The sequence below is a fragment of the Mesocricetus auratus genome, unplaced genomic scaffold (assembly GCF_017639785.1).
Source record: "Mesocricetus auratus isolate SY011 unplaced genomic scaffold, BCM_Maur_2.0 Super-Scaffold_100011, whole genome shotgun sequence".
Lineage (NCBI taxonomy): Eukaryota > Metazoa > Chordata > Mammalia > Rodentia > Cricetidae > Mesocricetus > Mesocricetus auratus.
This window is the reverse complement of record NW_024429195.1, coordinates 53,932,779-53,954,826: the sequence shown is the minus strand read 5'-3', so window position 1 is coordinate 53,954,826 and position 22,048 is coordinate 53,932,779. Positions and strand designations below refer to the sequence as shown.

Here is a 22,048-nt window from a genome sequence, read left to right as displayed (position 1 = left end):
AGACAGAATCCAAGGCCATGCTGGACAACAAACTGAGTTCTAAGGTCAGCTTTCATCCCCTTATGTGATAAGAACCTGACAAAGGCAACCTAATGGAGAAGGGGTTGTCTAGCTCACAACTCTAGGTTGCAGTTCATCTTTGCAGGGAAGTCACGGTGGCTGAGGCTTGAGAACTGGTCAGATCACATCCACAATCAAGAGCTGAGAGAGAACTAAGACAGGCATGTTAGTGCTCAGCTCTTTCTCTACTGTTTGCTTTTGTTGTTCAGGGTTTTCCTGGGACAGGACCTCTCTGTGTAACAACCCTGGCTGTCCTGAACGCACAGAGATCTGCCAGCCTGTGCCTCCCAAGTGCTACCACTGCCCAGATGCTTTCCACTCTATACACTCCAAGATCACTGCCCAGGGAAGGGTGCCACCCACAGTGGGTGGGTCTCCTGCCTCAATGAACATAATAAAACAATCTGTCCTGGGTGTGCCCAGGAGGGTGGGGAGATGGCTCAGTGGTTAAGAGCATTAGTTGCTCTTCCAGAGGACTCTAGTTTGATTCCAGCACCCACATGGTGCTTCACAAATGTGCTCAGAGGTCCTTCTGCCAGTTGACAGTTAACCAACAATATTCCCTTTAAATCAATTTATTCTCTGGTCATCATAATGTTTAATGCTCCATAACTTTAGTTTCTGTGTCTCTGTAGTGGTAGTTTTCCCAATACCCTTCTTTTAATCTGACTATCCGTAATTCTATCACAAATATTTTAAGAATTTTGGTCACTCAACACCCAGATTTGTGTTTAACAGACTCAGCAATGCAAGATACTCAAACTGTCTGTGACTAATGGTCAAATAAAGTGAAATACAACAAAATGGTCCTACTGAACTTAAATGGCAAACGTCAACAGTTTCTGAAACTCGTGGTTACAAATGCAATGAGTGAGGATCCTCTGTGCTTCTAAGTTTAAAGAAACTGCACAGCCAGGGTGTTATTCAATTGCCTCCTAATATAGGAAGATAAAAGTCATGTGCTCCAGTCCTAGACAAAAGTGAATTAGAACTGTAGATATTCTTACAATTGGCGTGATCAGTTCAAAGAAAACTGTTTAAAAACAAGTAACATTAATATTAATCTCTAACAGCACACATGTCATTTGAAGGTTACTTTATAGCAACAACTTTGGCTGAGCAATAGAAATAAGATAGATTATGGAGTAATTTCACAAGGTAATAGGAATAGAGTAACTAGAGATAAAACAGACATCTTTTACAAAGAGTTGTGTCATAAAAGCAAGAGAAAATAGGAATGGCTGAAAGAGTATCTAACATGGAGTTTATAAGACACACAAAAAAATGATGAACTGGCATTCTGAATGAGAAGGTCACCCATAGGCTCAAATGTGTCATCACTTGGTCCCCAGTTGATGGCACTCACTGTTTGTGCTAATTTCAGAGGTATATCCTTGTTGGAGGAAGTATGTCCCTGGAACCAAGCTTTGAGAGTTTAAAGGCTTGTGTCACTTCAGTTCACCTCGCTTTGTGCTTACAATGAAGGATGTGAGTTTTGAGCTTCCCGCCCGAGCCACCACACCTGCTATCTTTTGTCGTGCTGCCCCTCCATGATGGATTCTTACCCCTTGGTCATGGTATTTATCACAGCAACAGAACAGTAACCATGGAAAAAACTAATAGGAGGATAGATTCCAGGTGAATTTTAGTAAATGTGGATGGAATGTCTAAGAGACTGGACTTAGACACAGGATATACTGCTACAAGAGTTATTAAGTAGGAGTAGATTTAAGTAAGTAGACATTTGTTGTAAGTATACTCAAATCTCCAGGCATTCTGTTTTTCTACTAAGATACAAAACAAAGCCATCAGCTCAAAGCATGGGTAGGAAAGAGATGTCAGAGGGTTAAGGCGGAGGGAAGATATAAACTAGTTCTGAGTGTGAGAACTAGGAGGAAACAATACACAGAAGTGTCACCAAGGCTGCTATCCTTCAGACACAGGCAGCTGCAAGCATGAAGGAACAGTGCGAGTGTAGGCAGCAGGACTGAACCACAGTCAGAGTGTAGTGAGCATGAGAGGAAAAGGATTAAGAATACAGGTTAGAAGTGATAATAAGTGGAAGAAGAAAGCAGAGAGAAGAAGGGAAGAAGGGTGAGGGAAGAGGAGGAGCAGGATGAGGCAGAGGCAGGCAGGTCATCCTAGTGCTGACCTTCCTTCTTCAAGTCAGTTTTCAATTTAGGGTCACTGCATTTGTTGCTGTCTCCCAATGACCTTGCCTCAGTTTTAATGGCAAGCACCTTCATAACACTGACATTTCTCTTTAACTGTCTGTCTTCACACAGGCCTTCACTGACCACCCAACTGTCTGAATTTTGTTCATATTTGTCTCTCAACCTTTAGTATCTAAGTCCTTAAAAAGAGGGTCTTTATCTAGTATGCTTGCCATTCTTATCCCAAGTACCTAAAACAGTGACACATAAATACTGAATTAATGAACCACAAAGTACACTGAATGTCTTACTGGCTTCAATGGGATGAAAACAGTTTTAAAATACAAGTCTTTTTATTCCCCTTAACATTCTGAAGTACGATCAGACCTTTGGAGATGACTAGACTTTCTATGAATCACACCAAATCCAATTCAATTGAAGGAGGAGGATCTTAAAGGTATTAAGTAGAATATTGACAAAATTGGAAAGAGTCTGCTAACAGTTGTCTAACCATAACACGCCTTCCTGGTTGACCCCCCAAAGATTCTTTGACCTCAGGAATATTACAGTTGTCCCCATCGTCTAATTTCCCCATATCATTTAAGAGTAATTGAGTGATCCTACACTCCTTGTCAGTATCTGATTTATTAATATACCTTCATTTTAACTAACCCACTAACTGAAATGTAGTATTTAAATTGATAATATAGGTAACAAGCCCATGGTTCTAATAGATATCTACACCTATGATTTTTGTCACTACTGAATTTTTATTATAAATACTATTAGATATTTCTACAAGCATTTCATTTGCCTCAAACTATCATTTATAGCATTATCAGTCGAAACATTAATACATGGCATTATACTTTGTGTTAATAAGCATGTCACTGAATATGCAATCACTGTTTTAAAAACTGATATTCTAACCAATCAACACTTTAAAGAAGCATATTGATTTTGCACGTATTAAGTACTATTTTGGGAAAGAGAGTGTACATGTTTCAATCAGGAGACATTCATGAAACCAAAAGGTTTAAAATCTCTAGAATAAGAGAGCTGGGGAAAAGGCCCTCAGAGCACATTTCATGTAAACATCTTGTTTGAAAGACTTAAAAAAAAAAAAAAAAGAACTTTGTGAGTCTTACACATAACAGCTAATTAGTGGCAGTCAGGTAAAAAAATAGAATCAAAGAGTTTTGGTTCAAAATCTAGACTAAATCATCTTTGATGTGACCTGGCTATAAAAAAGCAAGATAACACACCTCCCTCTTTAGGAGGGACAGACAGGGTCTGGAGCCTAGAACTCAGGAGGCAGACTAACCAACTAGCCCCAGGAACACATCTGTCTCCAACTTCTAAGTACTGAGATTACAAGCCTCGTCAAAACGCCTGGCATTTCTTACTGTGGGTTTTAACCAAATTCAGGTTCTTAAGCACCTCACCAACATACAGACATGCAGTCTTATATGTAACTAACAAGAGAGCTTTAAGCTAACTAAAACAGTAACCTTGAAAATGGAATTAACACATACAACTTTACATCTGATCATTTCAATACTCCTCTCAGTTACAACAGGCCTCATGAACAGAAACCAGAAATAGTACAAAGAAACCCAATACCACCATAAACAAGACAGATTAATATTCAGAGAATACTATAATTACCAAAAAAGAAAACCATGTATGTGTGTGTGTGTGTTTGTGTGTGTGTGTGTGTTACCACTCAACTAAACCAACTACCAAGATCACACGTTCTTTACAAGAGAAAAAGAACTAGCTTATCAGATGCCAGGTGGCTAGTTAGATGTTGGCTACTGGGGATAGACAGGCTGCACCTCCAACGTAGCAGCTGGTTAAAGCAAGGACTGAACTGCCGAACTCTCAGGGACTAGTCACAAGAGTGCAAACTGAGTCATGTCTCTGACCAGAGGAAAAGTGACATTCTGAACTTCCTAAAGGTCATCAGATATCTATCAAAACCTTTTAAGATAACTTACAGCTGGAGGCTTCCTGATAAAAGCAAATCCAAATAGGCCTGTCAATCACATGGGCTGAACAAAGTTCCTGAGGAAAGTTGTTTGTACTAAAGACTTGAGAAACAGTACGTGGGCTACCTAAAATGTACACGGGACAGCGATCCTTTTGTCAGTGTCCATTCTTAACCTTTCAATGGCTGGGTATGTATGTGTCATCTGTAAATCTTTCCATGGTGGTCACAAGGACCAGGAAACCAGGAGGAGAGGGGTACAGAAATATTATATATTTCATTTTTTAAAATGACACATTTTAATGAACTGAATTCCTATGAAGGATATCTTCTGATGAATCTACAGTTCAGCAAACACATTTCCAAAAGCGAAGTGTACACTCCTAAAGCAATCTCTCAAAGACCAAAGAAATAAACTTTTCAATTAACTTAGGGACACAGAATAAATCACAATGAAAGGCAGAAAAAAAAAACAGATCAAGAATGAAAAACACAAAGATTGTGAAATGCAGGTAAACTAGTACTTAGTGGAAATGTGTAATTTTAAGTGGTAATATTTAAAAGAAGATCAAGACAACCACTAGCCGGGCGTTGGTGGCACACGCCTTTAATCCCAGCACTCGGGAGGCAGAGGCAGGCGGATCACTGTGAATTCGAGACCAGCCTGGTCTACCGAGCGAGTTCCAGGACAGCCTCCAAAGCCACTGTCTCGAAAAACCAAAAAAAAAAAAAAAAAAAAAAGACAACCACCACAACTACCAAGAGGGTAAAATGAATGGAACACAAGTAAAAGGGAAATAATGAAGAAGGGGGGAAAGGCAGCTAGGAAGAGCCTTCTTGTGTTCAAAAAAAAAAAAATCAAAGACTAGAAGGGGGCCAAAAAGCCCCTCCAGGGACCCAAAATTTAATCAGACAGTACAGACACAGTATACCTACATAACAAGACCCTATCCCATTCCATCATGCTACACCCTAAGTAAAGGAAAAGAAAAATACATACAATAATGGCAACCACAAAAGTTGATGGGACTGTACTATTTATTACCAGATAAAACAAACTTTTTGCTTCCCCCCCCCCCAGACAGTGGCTTTGGAGGCTGTCCTGGAACTCACTTTGTAGACCAGGCTGACCTCAAACTCACAGAGATCCACCTGCCTCTGCCTCCCAAGTGCTGGGATTAAAGGCGCCACCAATGCCTGGCAGATAAAACAAACTTTTAAAAATATTATGTATTATTGTCAGGTGTGGTGGCGCACGCCTTTAATCCAAGCACTCAGGAGGTAAAGGCAGGTGGATCTCTGTGAGTTTGAGGCCAACCTTGTTTACAAGCAAGTTCCAGTATAGCCAGGAGTTACACAGAGAACCCCTCTCTCAAAAAACATAATCTGTGTGTGTGTGTAAGATGGCAGAATAAATGAAATAAAACACGACCAAACACCCCCAAAAGAAAAACAAGAAACAGCCAACTCAACAGCACTATTTGATTATTCATTTCAAAGAATAGCTACAATAACTTAGACAACAAGATTACCATGTCAATAACAACAATGAATGATATGGAACTAGAGAATACAAACCTCTATAAAATAGCCACGAACAGCAAAATAAGCATTCTTAAGGATAATTGCAGACTAGATCACAAATAAATTTTAAATTGAAAAGACTAAAATCATAATGTGGGATACTCAAGTATAAGGGAATGAAATTAAAATAAAAAAGGAAATTTGCAACAATTTCACAAGTTTGTGCAAGTTAAACAACACCCTTAAACATATTAACTAGTACAAAGGACAAGATAGCAGAAAACAAAACAGAAAATATCTTTGAAGAAATAACAAAAAAACACAGGATACCAAAATTCAGATGATATAAATGAAATTAAGTGGTGCTTGCAGAAAACTTTTTGGTTTTTAATAATTATCTGAAGGCTGGGGTTATACACAGATAGTTCAGTGGTACAGAACTTGACTAGCATGAGCATGGGAAGAGGAAGGAAAGGTAGGGGACACAGGGAGGGAGAAAGGAGGAAGAGGGAAAGAAAGAGGAAGGTGAGAGAAAAAGAGGAGGCATAGATCTCCAATCAACTACCTACCTAAATTTCTACCTCAATTAGGAAAAGAAGACCAAATTATACCAAATACAGAGAAAAATAAATATGGTAGGAGAACTAAGAAACAAAGAAATTTTAAGGTTGGATATGGGGAAAAGTGACCAAAATTAACAAACTTTGAGCTAAACTAACCAAGAAACAACTGACATAATCAAAAAGAACATAGTAATAACATAATTACATTAACAGAAGGATAAAGAAATAGCAGGTACATGCTAATGAGTTATGAAATGAGAAGAAATGGGCAAATTTCTAAAAATTGACAGAGGAAATAAAAAATACAAACTAGACCCATAACAATAGAATATTTTCAACAGGGAAAAAAGGTCCATGATCAGAAGGCTTAAGTGATAAAATCCTCAAACACTTACAAGAAAAAATTCCAGGACAGTATTAACCAGTTAAGACCACCAAAAATAAAAATAAAATCACAAGAAATGAAACTGTAACTATTACATGAAAACAAACTAATAATATCAGGAGATGAAATCCAGCAATATACAAAACTGGATCCCTAAGAACTCCATGGTAAAAGAATGGACTCCTGAAAGCAGTCCTCTAATATGCATGTGAGCCACAAGGTGATTTGCACCCACGCAGAAAAACAAACAAAATGCTCGTCTTTAAAGTTATGGTTTTGAAAAAGGACATAGTTAGAAGCAATGAATGGTGAAATACTCGATGGTTTCCTCCTAAGAGCAGGACAAAGACAAGGCGTCCATTCTTGCCATTTTTATTCGACACTATAGTGAAGATCCTAGACAGAATTGCTAGACAACAAAATGAAATAATACATGTTGAGTCTGGAGAGGAGGTGATAATTGCCTATAGTTACACATCACATTACTGGATCTATAGAAAATCCTAAGGTAGTCACTAGGCTAATGAATTTATAGCAGTTTCACAGTAGTTTGGATTTTAATAATTTAACATGTCCAACCAAATGGTTAAATGAGGAAGTTCAGTGAGGGAACAAGGTATATAAATCAATATGTAAGAATCACATTCCCATGCAGCAACAATGAAAAACCAAAAGAAATTAAGAACTCCATTTCTCAAAGAGATTAAAGTACTGAAGTTTAATGCAGAAAAGTTATAGCCTGAAAGCTGCAAAAAAATTATGGAAAAAGTATTAATGAACTATATAAACAGAGAGTCACTACATGTTCAAAGAACAGAAAAGTGGCAATATATCTCAATGATCTATAAATTTAACAAAATCATTATTAAAATTCCAGCTGGCTTCTTGGCAAAACTAGACAGGCTAATCTTCTAAGAGTCAAATGAAAACTCAAGGGATATATACTGATCAAATCAATCTTGATTTGGAAGTTGGAAGATTTTCATTTCCTGTTTTTAAGCTTGTAGCATATAATCAAAATATACTAGCATAACTTAGATTTGCTGAAACTAACCCCATTTAAAGTTGAGGAGCATTTATACTGACTGGTTCCTGTAGAATCTTTAGCTATTTGTGAAAGCGAGAAGAATTCAACTAACTTGGTAGAGCAACTATAGAGTGGAATGTAAGATTACTTTACCCAGAGACCAAGGTCCTTACGGTGGCTTACAAGTCCTTTCCTCATTTGATAGGCCTCCATTTTTCCTAGTACTATCTAATCACTGTCTTCCTTTCCCACTACACTCCAGTAACAGTCTGGGGATTATTTAAATCATAAAACATCTACAATATTCCTGCTGCTGCCCCTTCCCAAAAGGCTTTTCTTTGGACAAATACAAGACTACTTCTTCACCACAGGCTCAAAGGAAAGAGACATGCTAACTGGTCTTTCTGTTACCCATACATCCTCCATATACCTTTGAAATTCTTTTTTTTCATAACCTTGCCATGCACAGTTACATTCTCTTAGAACCTAACACTTAAAAGGAATTCAAGTCATATTATCAAACGAATTTGTGAACTAGAAACATAAACTACGCAATACAGTTAAAACTCACTTGCTTTGACCTATCCCTACAAAGCAAGACTTTTCAAATACAACCAGATACCAAATTACTTTAAAGCCCTGCAAATACCTGAACTTAATAATTAAACCAATTCTGGTTTTAGTATCTAGCATCTCCCCAACATTTTTGCATTAATAGTTGATATAGCAAACTACCAAAACTTCTCTTGAAACTTCTACACTGTTAAGTTTATCCAGCCAAAATCACTTGACATCAATTTTGGAACAGTATTTCTGTATATTGCTTCACTACATATTTGTGTGTTATTAGATATTATTTAACTCCCTCTCCTGGAACACTGACTGATGTTCATGCAGTGTACCAGGGCTAGGATTATAACCTAATATAATTCTGACTTTATTCTTATCGATGAGAATGACAAACAGAAAAGGGACTATAGTTTGCTTAAAAAATTATAAAATTTAAAACATTTTACAGAAGGTTAAAAAATGAATTTAAAAATTATTTATTTTTAAATTTAGAATAATTTTACACAACCATATTCAGTAGACAATTCATACATAGTTGGTATAATATAAATTGACAAAATATGCAAAGAAAAATCATCAGCAAGATATTAAAAGCTTTGTCAAAATATTTTTCACACAGTCCATAAATTACCTTTGGGCCCTTCTGAGATTTCAAATATACATTAGTACACAAGACTGATTTGGGGCTGTGGTGTATGGCTCCGAAGCAAACATTGCCTGCCTACCACATGGGACGCCCTTGATTTGATCCTCAGCACTGAAAATACCCACACTAAGCCAAACTGACTGACTCGGTCCCTAAACCCAGGATCCACAGGTACACTGACTATTTGTGTGTTAGACATCTCTAATAAAAAGAAATCTAAAACCTGAAATTCTCTAAAATCTAAAAATCTTTGAATGCTTGTGTAACGCTCACAAAATTTCATTTTAGGAAATATCTGGATTTTAAGTTTTTCCAATAAAAGATGTTCAACTACTCAAGTCTATGTATTCCATAATATAAAATAGCAAGCACTCCGGAACGCCAGCACTTTGGACAAGGGATACACACTAAACAGGTAAGTGCTAAGGGGGAAAGAGATTTCTTTAAGAAACTGTTAGCTGGTATGCACACACTCACACACTGCAGGGCAAGCCAAATGCCGCACATACATGATTTACTCCTCTAGTTGTGAGGATATTTAGAGACTGAAAAGTAAGTAGACTAACTTACTTGAGAACTGGAGCTACTCTACTCTCCAGTTCATGTCCCTATACATATTCCAGAACTTTCTAAAGAAATGCTCCAATATGCAAGGAAAAGTGAAACTGAATTTTCACCAGCTGTAAGAATGGCGATGGGGACAAGTATTATTGTAACATTATTAGAAGATGCTCATGATCTTAAAGTTTTTGTTGTGTCTTATTAAGATTTCAAACATCCAAATTTCTCTACAAAAATGATACTTTTTTACCTTTCTGGCAACTTCAAACATCATTTCAAAAAATGTATCTTTAATAAAAGTGCAGCATTGGATATCTTTGGAAGATGGTGTTTCCCCTTTTGAAATATGTGCCTTAAGCCTCCAAATTGCCTGTATTAGCCTGTATTACTTAATCAGGCAAGAGAAATAAGACTAAAATGCCTGTACACACTTCGTGGTGACAAACCATGCTCACCCCACTAAACACACACTAATGTAAGTTACAAACACTTGGGAGTGATTTTAATTTTCCTCTTTTCCTAGTCCTTACTTTCTGCCTTCTCTGTAAGAAATACTACCATTACTCCCTTTTTACAATGTTCTTTAGCATTAACCTCAATTTACATCACGTAAAAAATTCTAAAAATCATAATAGTATCAATTGATAATGCTGCAACAATACACATATGCCAACAAAAATCTAAACTTATGAGATAAATTACAGATTTTCTTTCCCCAAGACAGGGTTTCCTGTAGCTCTAGCTGTCCTGGAACTCGCTCTGTAGATCTGGCTGGCCTCAAACTCACAGAGATCCTCCTGCCTCTGCCTCCCAAGTGCTGTAACATCACCTCCCAGCTTAAATCACTTGGCTTAAATTACAAATTTATCTTTAAAAGTAAACTGCCAAACCCCAAATTGGCATTCGCCAAGTATATAAAAACGGTTCAAATTATTAACTTGAAAGCTAGAAATTATTAAATGTATTCTTTTCCTGAATCATCTAATAAATTTATCAGAAAAGATACAATTTTTAAAATAGCATTTAAAGTTGCCAGAAAAGCAAAAATGCTAGTAGATTCACTACATTTTTTATATTGTCTTGATATTTTAACATAGACATTATTTATCCTAGGCTGGCAGATACAATTAAAAATAAAGCCTTACTAATATACTGTGGACATAAACTATCTGAAGAATTCTCTAGTTAATACTGGTGAATTAAACAAAAAGTCTTTTCAACTTAAAAAAAATATGTGTTCAACCATCTTAGACTAAACTGGGCAGACATAAACAAATACATGATGCTGGGGTCCACTGTTGTGCCTGATTCTCCTTAGCAAAACTATCAACATTATAAAAAGGTCCATCTCGACCAGGATTTCCTAAGTTTTATAAATATATCTTACAGATAACTTTTAGATTTGCTCTTTTATTTTGAATTGTCTTAAGCAAAAAAAAAAGAAATTGAGATTCCAGTTTCTGAAGAATATTTCTTTTTATAACAGTGTAATATGAAAAAATCAGAAAGCCTAACAAGCACGTAAAGAAACTAAATTTTCACCAGGATGGCGTAAAAGCAAGGCCTTTTCTTCCAACTCACAACCACCAGTTTCCAGATTCTGTTGATTCACTCTGCTACTACAGCTACTTGGTACTATTCTGTTTTCCTTATATGGTATTTATTTCTAATACTTCAAAACTCTCAGCACCCAAAAGAAATCCTCAAGATTTAAGAAAGAATAAAAAGCAGTGTAACTTATTCAGATATATTATAGTTGCAAGGACTGTACACCATGGTTTTAAACCACGGCAGAGATGCTCTATCTGTAAACAATACAGGCTTTTTTTTTTAAAGGAAAAACAAGCACAACAAAATACTCGTGGCCAACAATACTAAGGTATACAAATAAGGTTACAAAAGAATTAGAATAACTCAAAGAATACTCAGGATGTGTACTCAAGTAGAAGGCTTGTGTCCAACGACATTAAATACAAGGTACCAGCACTTTAGCATGCAAAAACACACACCATAGTTAAGTGGCTTTATTAAGATGGACACTGCTAAATAGCTTTGCCTCTCCAAGTTTTCATATTCACTCTCCCCAAGTCCATCAGCTGGATGTTACATAAACAAAGTTCGTAAACAGCAAAGCTGCACATGAATACACCAGCATCACAGAATAAGTGATGACACATCACTCACACATCTTTAAAGAAAACTAGTTCCAGTACAACTCATCCTTATCACATTACTTTAAAAAAGCTAACAAGATTCCCTTCCTCTCACCAACACAGGAGGCAACATGCCACTGACAAACTAAGGCTCCTCAATACTAACTACTTATTTGCTCCAGCACATAGCTAACAACTCACAGGGCCCAACCTACATTCCCATCTTCTGATTCTAAGGGTAGAATCTTTCCAAACATTACTTCTTCATTTAAAATGGGTATATATTCTGTCTCCTAACCCATTAGATCTATCTCCATCAACAATAATTAAGGAACCTTTTTCTCAGTGTACTAATACTCTTTTGTTGTACTTCTTGCTATTTCTTTAGACTAGCAAACTAAGTAATGGATTTCACTGTGGACTTTTCATACCTAAGTGTTGTTTTCATTCAGAGCCTCCCCCCATTGCTCTTCCTGGTTCCTTTCCTTCTGCCTTCAGTATTACTTATCACCCAATTCCATTACTCCTTCAAAAAGGCATTTTTACATGTCTGTTATGTATTCTGCATTGTGCAAAGTGCTTCAGGGAGAGCAATGCTAAAATTAAAGTACGTTTCCTCAAATACTACATCTCTCACTTTGTCTAGTGTCCTCTAAACAAAATGCCCAGTAGGGGAAGAAAACATGTCTAAACCATAAAAGACAGACTGTATTCTATTTGTTTACACTTTAAGGACTCGATACAGAGTTACCTTCTAAATTGTGACTGGTTCTTATCTGCTTCAGGAATATCTCCAAAGTAACAAGTACTTTCAAAAACAGACAACACAAGAACTTTAGTCCTTGCTTCAGTATAAGAGGTAACTACTGTTGCTTTACTCACCTAAGAAATTAGAAAAATGAAATTTGGAGAGGGTAAGTCACACACAGTTGAGTCAGAAGAGTGCCTAGCTCAGGATAACTAGTCCTAGAGATTTCTGAAAACCCACTTAAGATGTTGTCAAATAATAATATTCAAATTTTGAGGCCAATATTAGCATGTTCTCTCCATTTATATTAAAAAAATTTTTTTTAATTATGGCCTTGGCTTATAAATATCACAAGCAAGTTCTCCAAAAGATAAAAACTACCAACTTTAAAAGTTCTTATAAAACATTAACACAAAATGCTTAATTTGTCCAGTAGAGATAATCCTTCAAAACTGACAATTATACCATGGATTTTGACATTTTAATTGTCAAATGTAGAATCTAAAATTACCTGAAACGGAGTGTTGGGGCAGGGTTAAAAAATTGGTTAGTGACCCCAAAGCTCCAACGCTGAAGATTTAAAAAAGAAAAGGCCTCTTATATGGTGGCTACATCATCACCTCAACTAACATGAATGTAATCCCAGAATTCCATTAAGCACTATGGAGGACACCTGGTCATTCTCCCCCATTTTGTGAAGGCCAATTCACCCTTCCGAACCTAGGCAAGCATCATTTCCCTGAAAACAATTTTAACAAGGTTGCTCTCTCTACCCTCCGATGTTCGTATATAGTATGGAGCACAAAAACTTAAATCATGAGAAATTATTCAGTGCAAGCATAATAGTGTGGAACACACAGTAAGAGTTACTGAACTACTTACTACACAAGAGGGCCTTATTAACCATGAAAGCACCACTAAGTTCTAAGGAATGCCAATGACATAACAACACAAAACCAAAAACCTATAAATGCTTCCATTTATTCTAAGGAGATGCAAATCATGTCATTTTACATTTGTTCTCCAGCATAACCCTCTATAATACAGACTCCAATTCTGTCAGATCTAGAAAACATTTTCAAGGCCTCTTAATGAAAAACAATGCCCAATCCCCACACGGCCTGCTGAAACTTATTAAAGCCTACATTAAGAGACAGGATCATGTCTTAGCCACTCTTTCCTGGTTAGAGTGCACCTCGTTTATCCAAAAAGGATTAATTGTTCATGAAATCTGTTGAACTCTTCAAAGCATGCAAAACCTGATCCCACCTCAAGGTATTCTACTTTCCTCTTTATACATCTTTCACCTGTATTTCTGCATAGCTTTCTCCTTTTATACTTTTTGTTCAAATGATACGCCACACAACACAGACCCTCTCAACACTATTTAATATCATTTCAACCAACACCAGTCACAAGTTTTAACATTCTGAAATGACTTGCTTTAATTTCTTCTAATACTAATCAAGACATTAGCTTACAGATATACACTTACATAGAACCCTAACATACACACAGCATTGATAATATCTAACACTAGGCAAACACTCAAATCACTTAAAAAAAATTGGTTGAAAACATCTGGAATACCAATACAGAAAAAAATAAAATTTTAACTATTTCTGTCTAAATTACTTTTTTTAAGGAAATTCTACAAATTTTACATTTACAGAAGCAAAGGAAAAATCCCACATTCAGAACAAAATTTATGAATTGGAAGCAAACCGGGACATTATGAAGTCCAATGGTTTTCAACTACGCAAACACTAAGTGTTTCACAACAAAATCCCTGAAACATAGATTATCATTCTTCACATACATGCATCTATTTGATGACCACACACACACACACACACACACACACACACACACACACACACACACAATCATGCTGAATTTGAACACTTTGGAGGCTGCTAACTTCATGCTTAACCTGTTTTGCTGTAGACCTCAAAGTTTTGCCTGGCATGCCTAAGAATATGCCTAGAACTTCTCTTAAGACAAAATAAATCAGAATGGTTATAGCTTATTTAATTTCTCACCAGACATGCTTACTCATACAAAAATCATACAAACTACATTCTCAAAGCACTACTTGTGATTACAAAAGGAAGGCAAAGCTCAAGGCTCATCTACTCAGCAGACCATCTCTCAGAATCATGCACCAGGGAAATGTACAAAATGCATCAAAGACTGATCACTGCCTATTCTCATTTTAATATTATTACTTATAAGTCCTCAGTGTTTCTCAGCGCATGTTTATAATTCTTTTTTTGTTTGTTTTTTTGAGACAGGGTTTCTCTGTATTGTTTTGGAGGCTGTCCTGGACCTCACTCTGTAGACCAGGCTGGCCTCAAACTCAGAGATCCTCCTGCCTCTGCCTCCTGAGTGCTGGGATTAAAGGCGTGCACCACCAACACAGCATGTTTATAATTCTTAAGAACAGGAGTAGCCGCTGTCAGGGCATCCAGCTTGAAACAGACATTTGCTGCCACTCTTAAACATCTCTCTCAATCCAAGTGAATACCCTACATTTACAAGATGACCAGATAAAACTAAACAAACCATTCACTTATACCTACTTAATTTGATAGACCATTTCCTAAAATAATAAAAATAAATGAAAAACTTAGACTCACTCTATACTAATGAGAAAGACCATCATAATTCCCCATTTCTAATACTAAGCAGCCTGACTCTTTTGTCTCTAAAACTTTAGCCATTTTTAACTTTAACATCAAGGTGACAGCCATACCAAACTAAAATACTGTGGAAGCACTCTGCAAACTGTGAAAGTATTGCATAGAAGGTAGTAATGCCAAACAAGTTAGATCTTTTCAATGACATGGTAAACTTTATACTGGTTCACTGATCTATGAAAAACAAGTAAAAAACTAAAACTCTATTTGCAGGAAAATCATAATTTACAATGTAAAAAGACATAAAAGCTCATTTCTGGCAGCTATGACACAAAACCAAATGTTCCTCTTCCTAACACACTATTACATAATCAGTCATTACATTTTTTGTCCAGATGCTTATACACAATGAAGTTATATTTCTACATCTGATATATTAATGGAAAATGGTTTAACAGTATGTTTGGTTAGGAAAATAGGCAAGTCTATTTAATGCTATCCAAACTACCCAAATACACAACTAAGCTTGTTTATCATTCCCTGGCACAGTGAAATTTATTAAGTGGAGACTTACTCCCCTGCTCCCTCTTTGCGACAGGGTCTTTTGTTTGTTTGTTTGTTTGTTTGTTTTTACGTGACAGGGTTTCTCTGTATTGTTTTGGAGGCTATCGGCCCAGCCTGGCCTTGAACTCACAGGGATCTGCCTGCCTCTGCCTTCCGAGTGCTGGGATTAAAGGCGTGCGCCACCACCGCCCGGCGCGACAGGGTCTTAATGAGTAACCCTGGCTGATCTGGAACTTGTTACATAAAACAGGTTGGCCTCAAACATACAGAAATCTGCCTGCCTCTCCTGGGATTTAAGGTATGTACCACCACACCCAGCTAATATTTTCAAATTAATATGCTTCAATCTAGCAAAAACAAGAGAGGGTATCCTGAGCACTAGATCAAATTCTTTTACAGATATGTACCCTTTGGATATCAAGTGATGCAAGTCCCTTGAAGTCACATATGAAAGGACAATGTAAGAAAGATTTCTAAGTCAAGCATGAGCATTTCCACTATATGCAGCCTGGGAATCATTTATCCTGCCTGTTTTCTGTATCTCTAAAACCGATCAAAAACAAACAAACAAAAAACAAGATGGCCCCCAGCTTTAAGGGTCTCTCATTTAAACCCTGAGGTTAAATTAGTTCTCAAAATTGTAGTCTCTCAGCAAGGCATAGTGGTATCACCTGTAATCCCATAGCAAGTTCCAGGACACCCAGGGTTACATAGTGAGACCCAGTATCAAAAATGCAAAACAAACACTTTTACAGATTTTAGAAAAGTAAAATAACCTATACATCATATATTAACATTTCTTCATCAAAATATTAAAAATTCAAATGAGGGGTAATGTGATCAAGAGGAACAATTCCAGCTGAAATTTGTTAAGTGTATTTTAAAAATCAGATTTAAAGACACATGAAAGCATCTTACCTAACTTTCCTAAGAACAATGATAGTCAAGTGTGGTTCAGAAACAGAACACTTGTCCAGTATGTGCCAAGGCCCTGGGTTTGATTCTCAGCATATCAAAAACAAAACAGACTGAAAAATGCTGCCTCTGTTGGCAACTCTGGGCCAGGTATTAGGGAGGAAAAGGTGGGTGAAGAGGAAACAAAAAAAAAAATCCCATTAAATCTAGTAGGTCAAGGCTAAAAGTACTGTAAATACAATTACCTTGAGTACTGCATGTCACCTTCCACTAATGCCTGTATATAGCTAGAAACAAAGATCCAAATACCCCGATTAGAAGCAAAATGGTATCAATATTGTACTAACATTCTTTCCAAAGTTCCACACAAACTCTACAGTTCTCAAGAAGCTAGTTACCCGCTTTCCAATAGGTAAAGCAGCAAATTAAGGGGGGAGGGGGCACTCTAAAAGAGATGTAAGAAATGAGGAAACAGAAGAACCTACCATCTTTCCAAATGTGTTGTTGCTCTTAGAGATCACTGACAACCGCATATTTTCTTGAGAATCTACAAAATACTCCACATACAGAAAGTACCACCTAGGTAAATATAACCAAGACAAGTCCTATGCTGCTAGCGCTCAGACCTATAGAGGTTATGGTGGAAGAGAGGGATGCTGGGTAAATTGAAGAGCCACTGTGACATACTCAATAACGGTAAGGCAGAAGGACTGGAGGAGTCAAGAAAGAGTTCATGAAGAAGATGAGACCAGACTTGAGTTCTGAAAAGTTTACCAAGCAACAGAGAAGTGACACTTAACTCTTTGAACACACATACAGACACATGCAAACACATGTTTATGAATGAAAAGCAAAACTTTTGGAGTTAAGGGGCAAATATGTTCAAAATAGTTAACACAATCTAAATGGACTTAGACCCTGAATTTGATCATAGCCAACTTTGTGTCTAGCAAAGGCAAACTCTATTTTTTCTAGAGAGCTCAGTTTTGTATTTGCATATTGTATTAGCCATGTACCCATATCAAAGTTCACAGAATATAAACCATTTTATCACTCATAATATAGAATTCCTCCCCTATGAGTTATACACCAAGGTATCTGCATCTTCATTTCAGAGAAAAAGCTATCAGAAAACATAGTACAAATTCTGTTTCTAAGATAGGGAGTGAGGCATGCAGATCTCTGTGAGTTCAAGGCCAGTCTGAACTACAGAGCTAGTTCCTGGACAGTCAAGGCTACACAGAGAAACCCTGTTTTGAAAAAACAAAAACAAACATCCCTGATATTGATGAATATGCTATATCAGCATGATTTGTCCTAAGTGTTGAAATTTTTAAGTAGAAACCAAAGGACACTACACAGAATAACTAGAAATACAAGAAAAAAAATACTACTTCCATTGAAGAGTTCAACAAACTGATCCAAGGTAAAAGTAAAATATTTTTATGACTTTAAACTCTCATTTTCCTCATAAACCTTTTCAAATGTAAATTTTTCTAAATAGATAATCAACTTGAGCACAGCTTTTCCCCATACTGAAAATGTTACAATGAAAGCCAATTCCTTCAGATATCAAAAGTAGAATTCATTCTTGCTCAGGAAGGACAGTCACCTGAATCAACTACTTCCATCATAGCAACAGAGCTTTTGATTCATTCCTATATGCAGTCCCACTCAAATTAACAGTACAACTCCGATTAATTCTGCCTCCAAAACTGCCCAACCTGGTACCTTGACTTACTGTGCTTTGTATTAAAAAATCCACTAGAGGGGCTGGAGACACGGCTCAGCAGTTAAGAGCACTTGCTGCTCTTCGAGAGGACCTGAGTTCAGTTCCAAGCCTCCATGGCAGGAGGTTCATAACTAACTAGCTCCAGGGGTCTGAGCCTCCAGCCTCCGAAGACATGTGCACTCACATACATACTGTCCACGTGCAACTTCACACAGCGGCTCATAATTCAATTTTTGGAGTAACACCAGAAGTCCAGATAAGAAAATCATACTTAAGAGTATCACTTCCTAAACTATCACTAGTCATGTAAGTTTTCCTTCAATATCTACTCAAACAAGACATGAACCTACCTAGTCTGCTTTTAAGTGTGTGCTCTCAAGATGAACTCTCCACAGTGAATTTATGAAGGTTTTTATTATATGTAGTTGTTACTCTTGTTCCACTATGTGGATTTCTGGTATCAAACTCAGGTCAGGTAATCAGACTTGGTGACAAATGCCTTTACCCAATGAGCTATATCATTCATTTCACAATTAAAATTTTAATCGATTAAATTTTTAATTTGCTGGGTGGTGGTGGTGGTGCACGCCTTTAGTCCCAGCACTCAGGAGGCAGAGGCAGGTGGATCTCTGAGTTCGAGGTCAGCCTGATCTACAAAAGCTAGTTCCAGGACAGCTTCCAAAGCCAGAGAAACCCGTCTCAGGGGAAAAAAACTACTATTTAACATCACTTCAAGAGTGCAGAATTATAAACTTATTTATACTGTGTTTATTTACATGCAAAGGCAAATTTGTCAATAACAAAGGAAGTAACTGGCCGGGCGGTGGTGGCGCACGCCTTTAGTCCCAGCACTCGGGAGGCAGAGGCAGGTGGATCTCTGTGAGTTCGAGGCCGGGCTGGACCGACAGCCTCCAAAACAATACAGAGAAACCCTGTCTCGAAAAAAAAAAGGAAGTAACTGTACTACCTCATGGAGTGTGAAAAAAAAATCTATAATGGTCCATTAAAGTTTAGGTATTGCTAATATCAGCACTTAAGAAATACAGAACAGGGTTACCAGTATTTCTAATTTACCAATAATAGGATATATTTACTTTTGAAATTTTAAACAAAAGTAAGGCACTTCTGAGAAACCAAAAAGTAAATTAAGCACCCACCTTTATATAGGGAAAATAGAGGTAATTATCTCTTTTAGGGAGCATATCATTTGGAATTTTATTTCATTTTCAAAATCAGATAGTTCTATATAAACTGCTCACACAGGCACAATTTACTTCATTTTCCATCATACAAACTCATTTTGAGAAACTGATTTTTAAAGACTGTGTTTACTCCTATGTTAATGTGCACATGACTCGCAGTCTCTAGGATTTGATAAGGTTACAGACACCTCTAGACTGTTATCACTGCCAACACACTCACTACCCTAAATTCTGTGCATTAATAAAACATTAACAGGAATACAAAAAATGTGAAACATTTTTATTTCTATCTAGAACTAAAAACTACTTACCAACCCAAACCAACAAACAAAAAACCACTTTGAAAAAAAAAGTGAAAAGGTTCCACTTTAAAATTAAGGATCTTCCAAAGTCAAAGTGAAAAGTGGAAATAAACTGTCTTTCTGGGCATTTTGAACTTCTCCTTTAGATTTAAGATAACAACAACAAAAGCTAAATAGGAGAGAGCAGCATACAGTCCTTAATAATGATCTGAACCATTAAGAAACACATCAAAGACACAAGACCTGCACACTGGCAAATATTTGAATGCAGACAGCCATTTCAGGGTACAGGGTTTTTAAAGAACACTTCCAACCTGGGGTAAAATTACCTTACAAAATCGCAAAGGATGAAACCATTGATGTTTGGAAAGAGACTTGTCAAATATACCAAACATTCCCAAACATAAACTTGTTATGAAAGTATACACTTTTAAACTTCTACCCCATTCCACAAAGATTATCCCCACTTATTTGTTTAGGAAGAGAAATCATTAGGGATATGATTCCTTATTTCTAAAATGTCTTACTATGGAGAATAACAGAAAATGTATTCAATTTTGAATATTAAATATGCCCTCCTTTGTGAACAGATTGGTTAACTCAGTATAATAGTTTGTGTTATTTGCCAAGAATCTAAGGATCATATTGCTGCATTTTATTAGGAACTGTCCAGATGATTAAAGAGAATTCCTTGACCAAGAATTTTATGAAAATGAAGCAAAACACTCTTAACACTTGGTTTTCCAGATGTTGAAAAGAGCAGATGTTGCCTAGAATTTCCAAGAAAGCGGTTCCCACTATGGAAGTTTTGTTGTTTTTTTTTTTTTTTTGGAGGTAATAACGTATTGGTAGGGCCTAAAGTAAATGCAAAAGACAAAAACCTCCGACGAAATAATTTTACAAAAAAAATTACAATTAGCTTTCCCTCGGGGGCTACAGATAACAAGAGTTCTAAACTTTCTCCTGGACAAACAGCACCCCAATTAAGAACTACCGGGCTTCTTTTAAGCTGACATATTTCTTCTATGCAACTTTGAAGTTAAGACCTAGGACAGCAAAAGGTAGAGAGAGGCCCCCCCGGCGGAAGTAGAAACCAGGGCTTGCAACTTCGCGGACAGAAGCTGGTCTCGGGTTCCTCCGCCGCCCCAGGACCATCCGAACACTCGAGTATCGACACCGCCGGGGAAGCTTCCCTCTCCCGGCACTACGGTGGCAGAAGCAGCAGCATCGCAGTGGCTCTCCTCCTCCTCCTCCTCCCCCCACCTGGCAGGGGCCTCCAGTATCTCAGGGCCTGGAGGCTCCCGGGGCCCGTTAGGCAGTCCCAGGTCCCCATCGTTGCCAAACAAAAACACACAAGCGGCGGATGATGCGCGTGTAAGGCGAGAGCGTGAGGAGCCAGGGGCCGGCAGCTGCTGGGAACGTGGCAGCGCCGTCGGAAGCGGCCGGGGCTGCTCGGGGGCCGCCGCCGCCGCTGCCTCGTCTCCCCCAGGAAGCAGCACGGCGGCCGGGCCGGCGGCGACTGCCCCGCGCCGGCGGGAGCCGGGGGAGCCGAGTGCGGGCAAAGCCCCGGCGCGGGCACCGGGACCGGGCCTAGGCTCCGGAGCTGCGGCGGCGGCGGCCCGAGCACGGCGACGCTTTACGTCCTGTCCACCCCGCCACACACCCCCTCCCTCCTCCAGCGCCGCCACCCCCCTCCCCGCCCGCTCCGCTCTCCCTCTCTCGATTGGAGCCGAGACAAAAGCAACGGGAAGCGGCGGGCCGGGACGCTACCCGCGGACCCCGGGCGCGACCGGACTGGCCCCGAGGCATTCCCCCGCCTTGCGGGGGCCCTCAATCCGCCTCCCCCGCCGCGCGCCCCGCTGCCAGACTTCCGAAAATTTGCCAAAAACTCACCGCATGAATTTTCTTGTCCCGCGGATCCAAGATGGCGACGTATCCACCGCGGAGGCTGCTGGGAGCAAGACCTTTACCCTCTGACCCCCGCCGTGACCCCCGTCGCTCCGACTTCGCTCTCGGCGGCGGCAGAAGGCGGCGAGCAATGCTCGCCGGACGGACGGTGCGCTTCCCGGCACGCCGGTCGACGGTGAGGAGCGCGGCGCTCCCCGGGAGCCTTCCCGGGGTTCCGCCGTGCGTCCCGCCGGCTGCCGCCGGGGTGCGGCGCTGCCTGGTGGCGGTTACGGAGAGCGGGGGCCTCCGCGGCCTCGACCGTCTCCCGAAGCCTGGCCGTCGGGAGCCGCGGCCTGGGGTCCGAGCGCGGCCTCGGGTGCAGGGGCGGGGAGTGGTGAGGCGGCGTGGGTCCGCCCACCTGGGGACG

The 22,048-nt window shown here is 38.8% G+C and overlaps 1 protein-coding gene across 3 annotated transcripts in view; it reads right to left on the bottom strand.

The window, feature by feature from the left end:
- Cnot2 (CCR4-NOT transcription complex subunit 2) overlaps positions 1-21,750 on the bottom strand; it is an 87,060-nt gene extending 65,310 nt beyond the window's left edge. For 2 of the 3 annotated variants that reach the window (XM_040754838.1, XM_040754841.1), the window contains exon 1: positions 21,628-21,743. In XM_040754838.1, the coding sequence (XP_040610772.1) occupies positions 21,628-21,632 (5 nt within the window). In that variant the 5' untranslated portion in view covers positions 21,633-21,743. Of the gene's footprint in view, positions 1-21,627 lie in introns of all 3 variants that reach the window. The other variant, XM_040754839.1, reaches the window with a different exon arrangement.
- Positions 21,751-22,048: the final 298 nt, after the last annotated feature.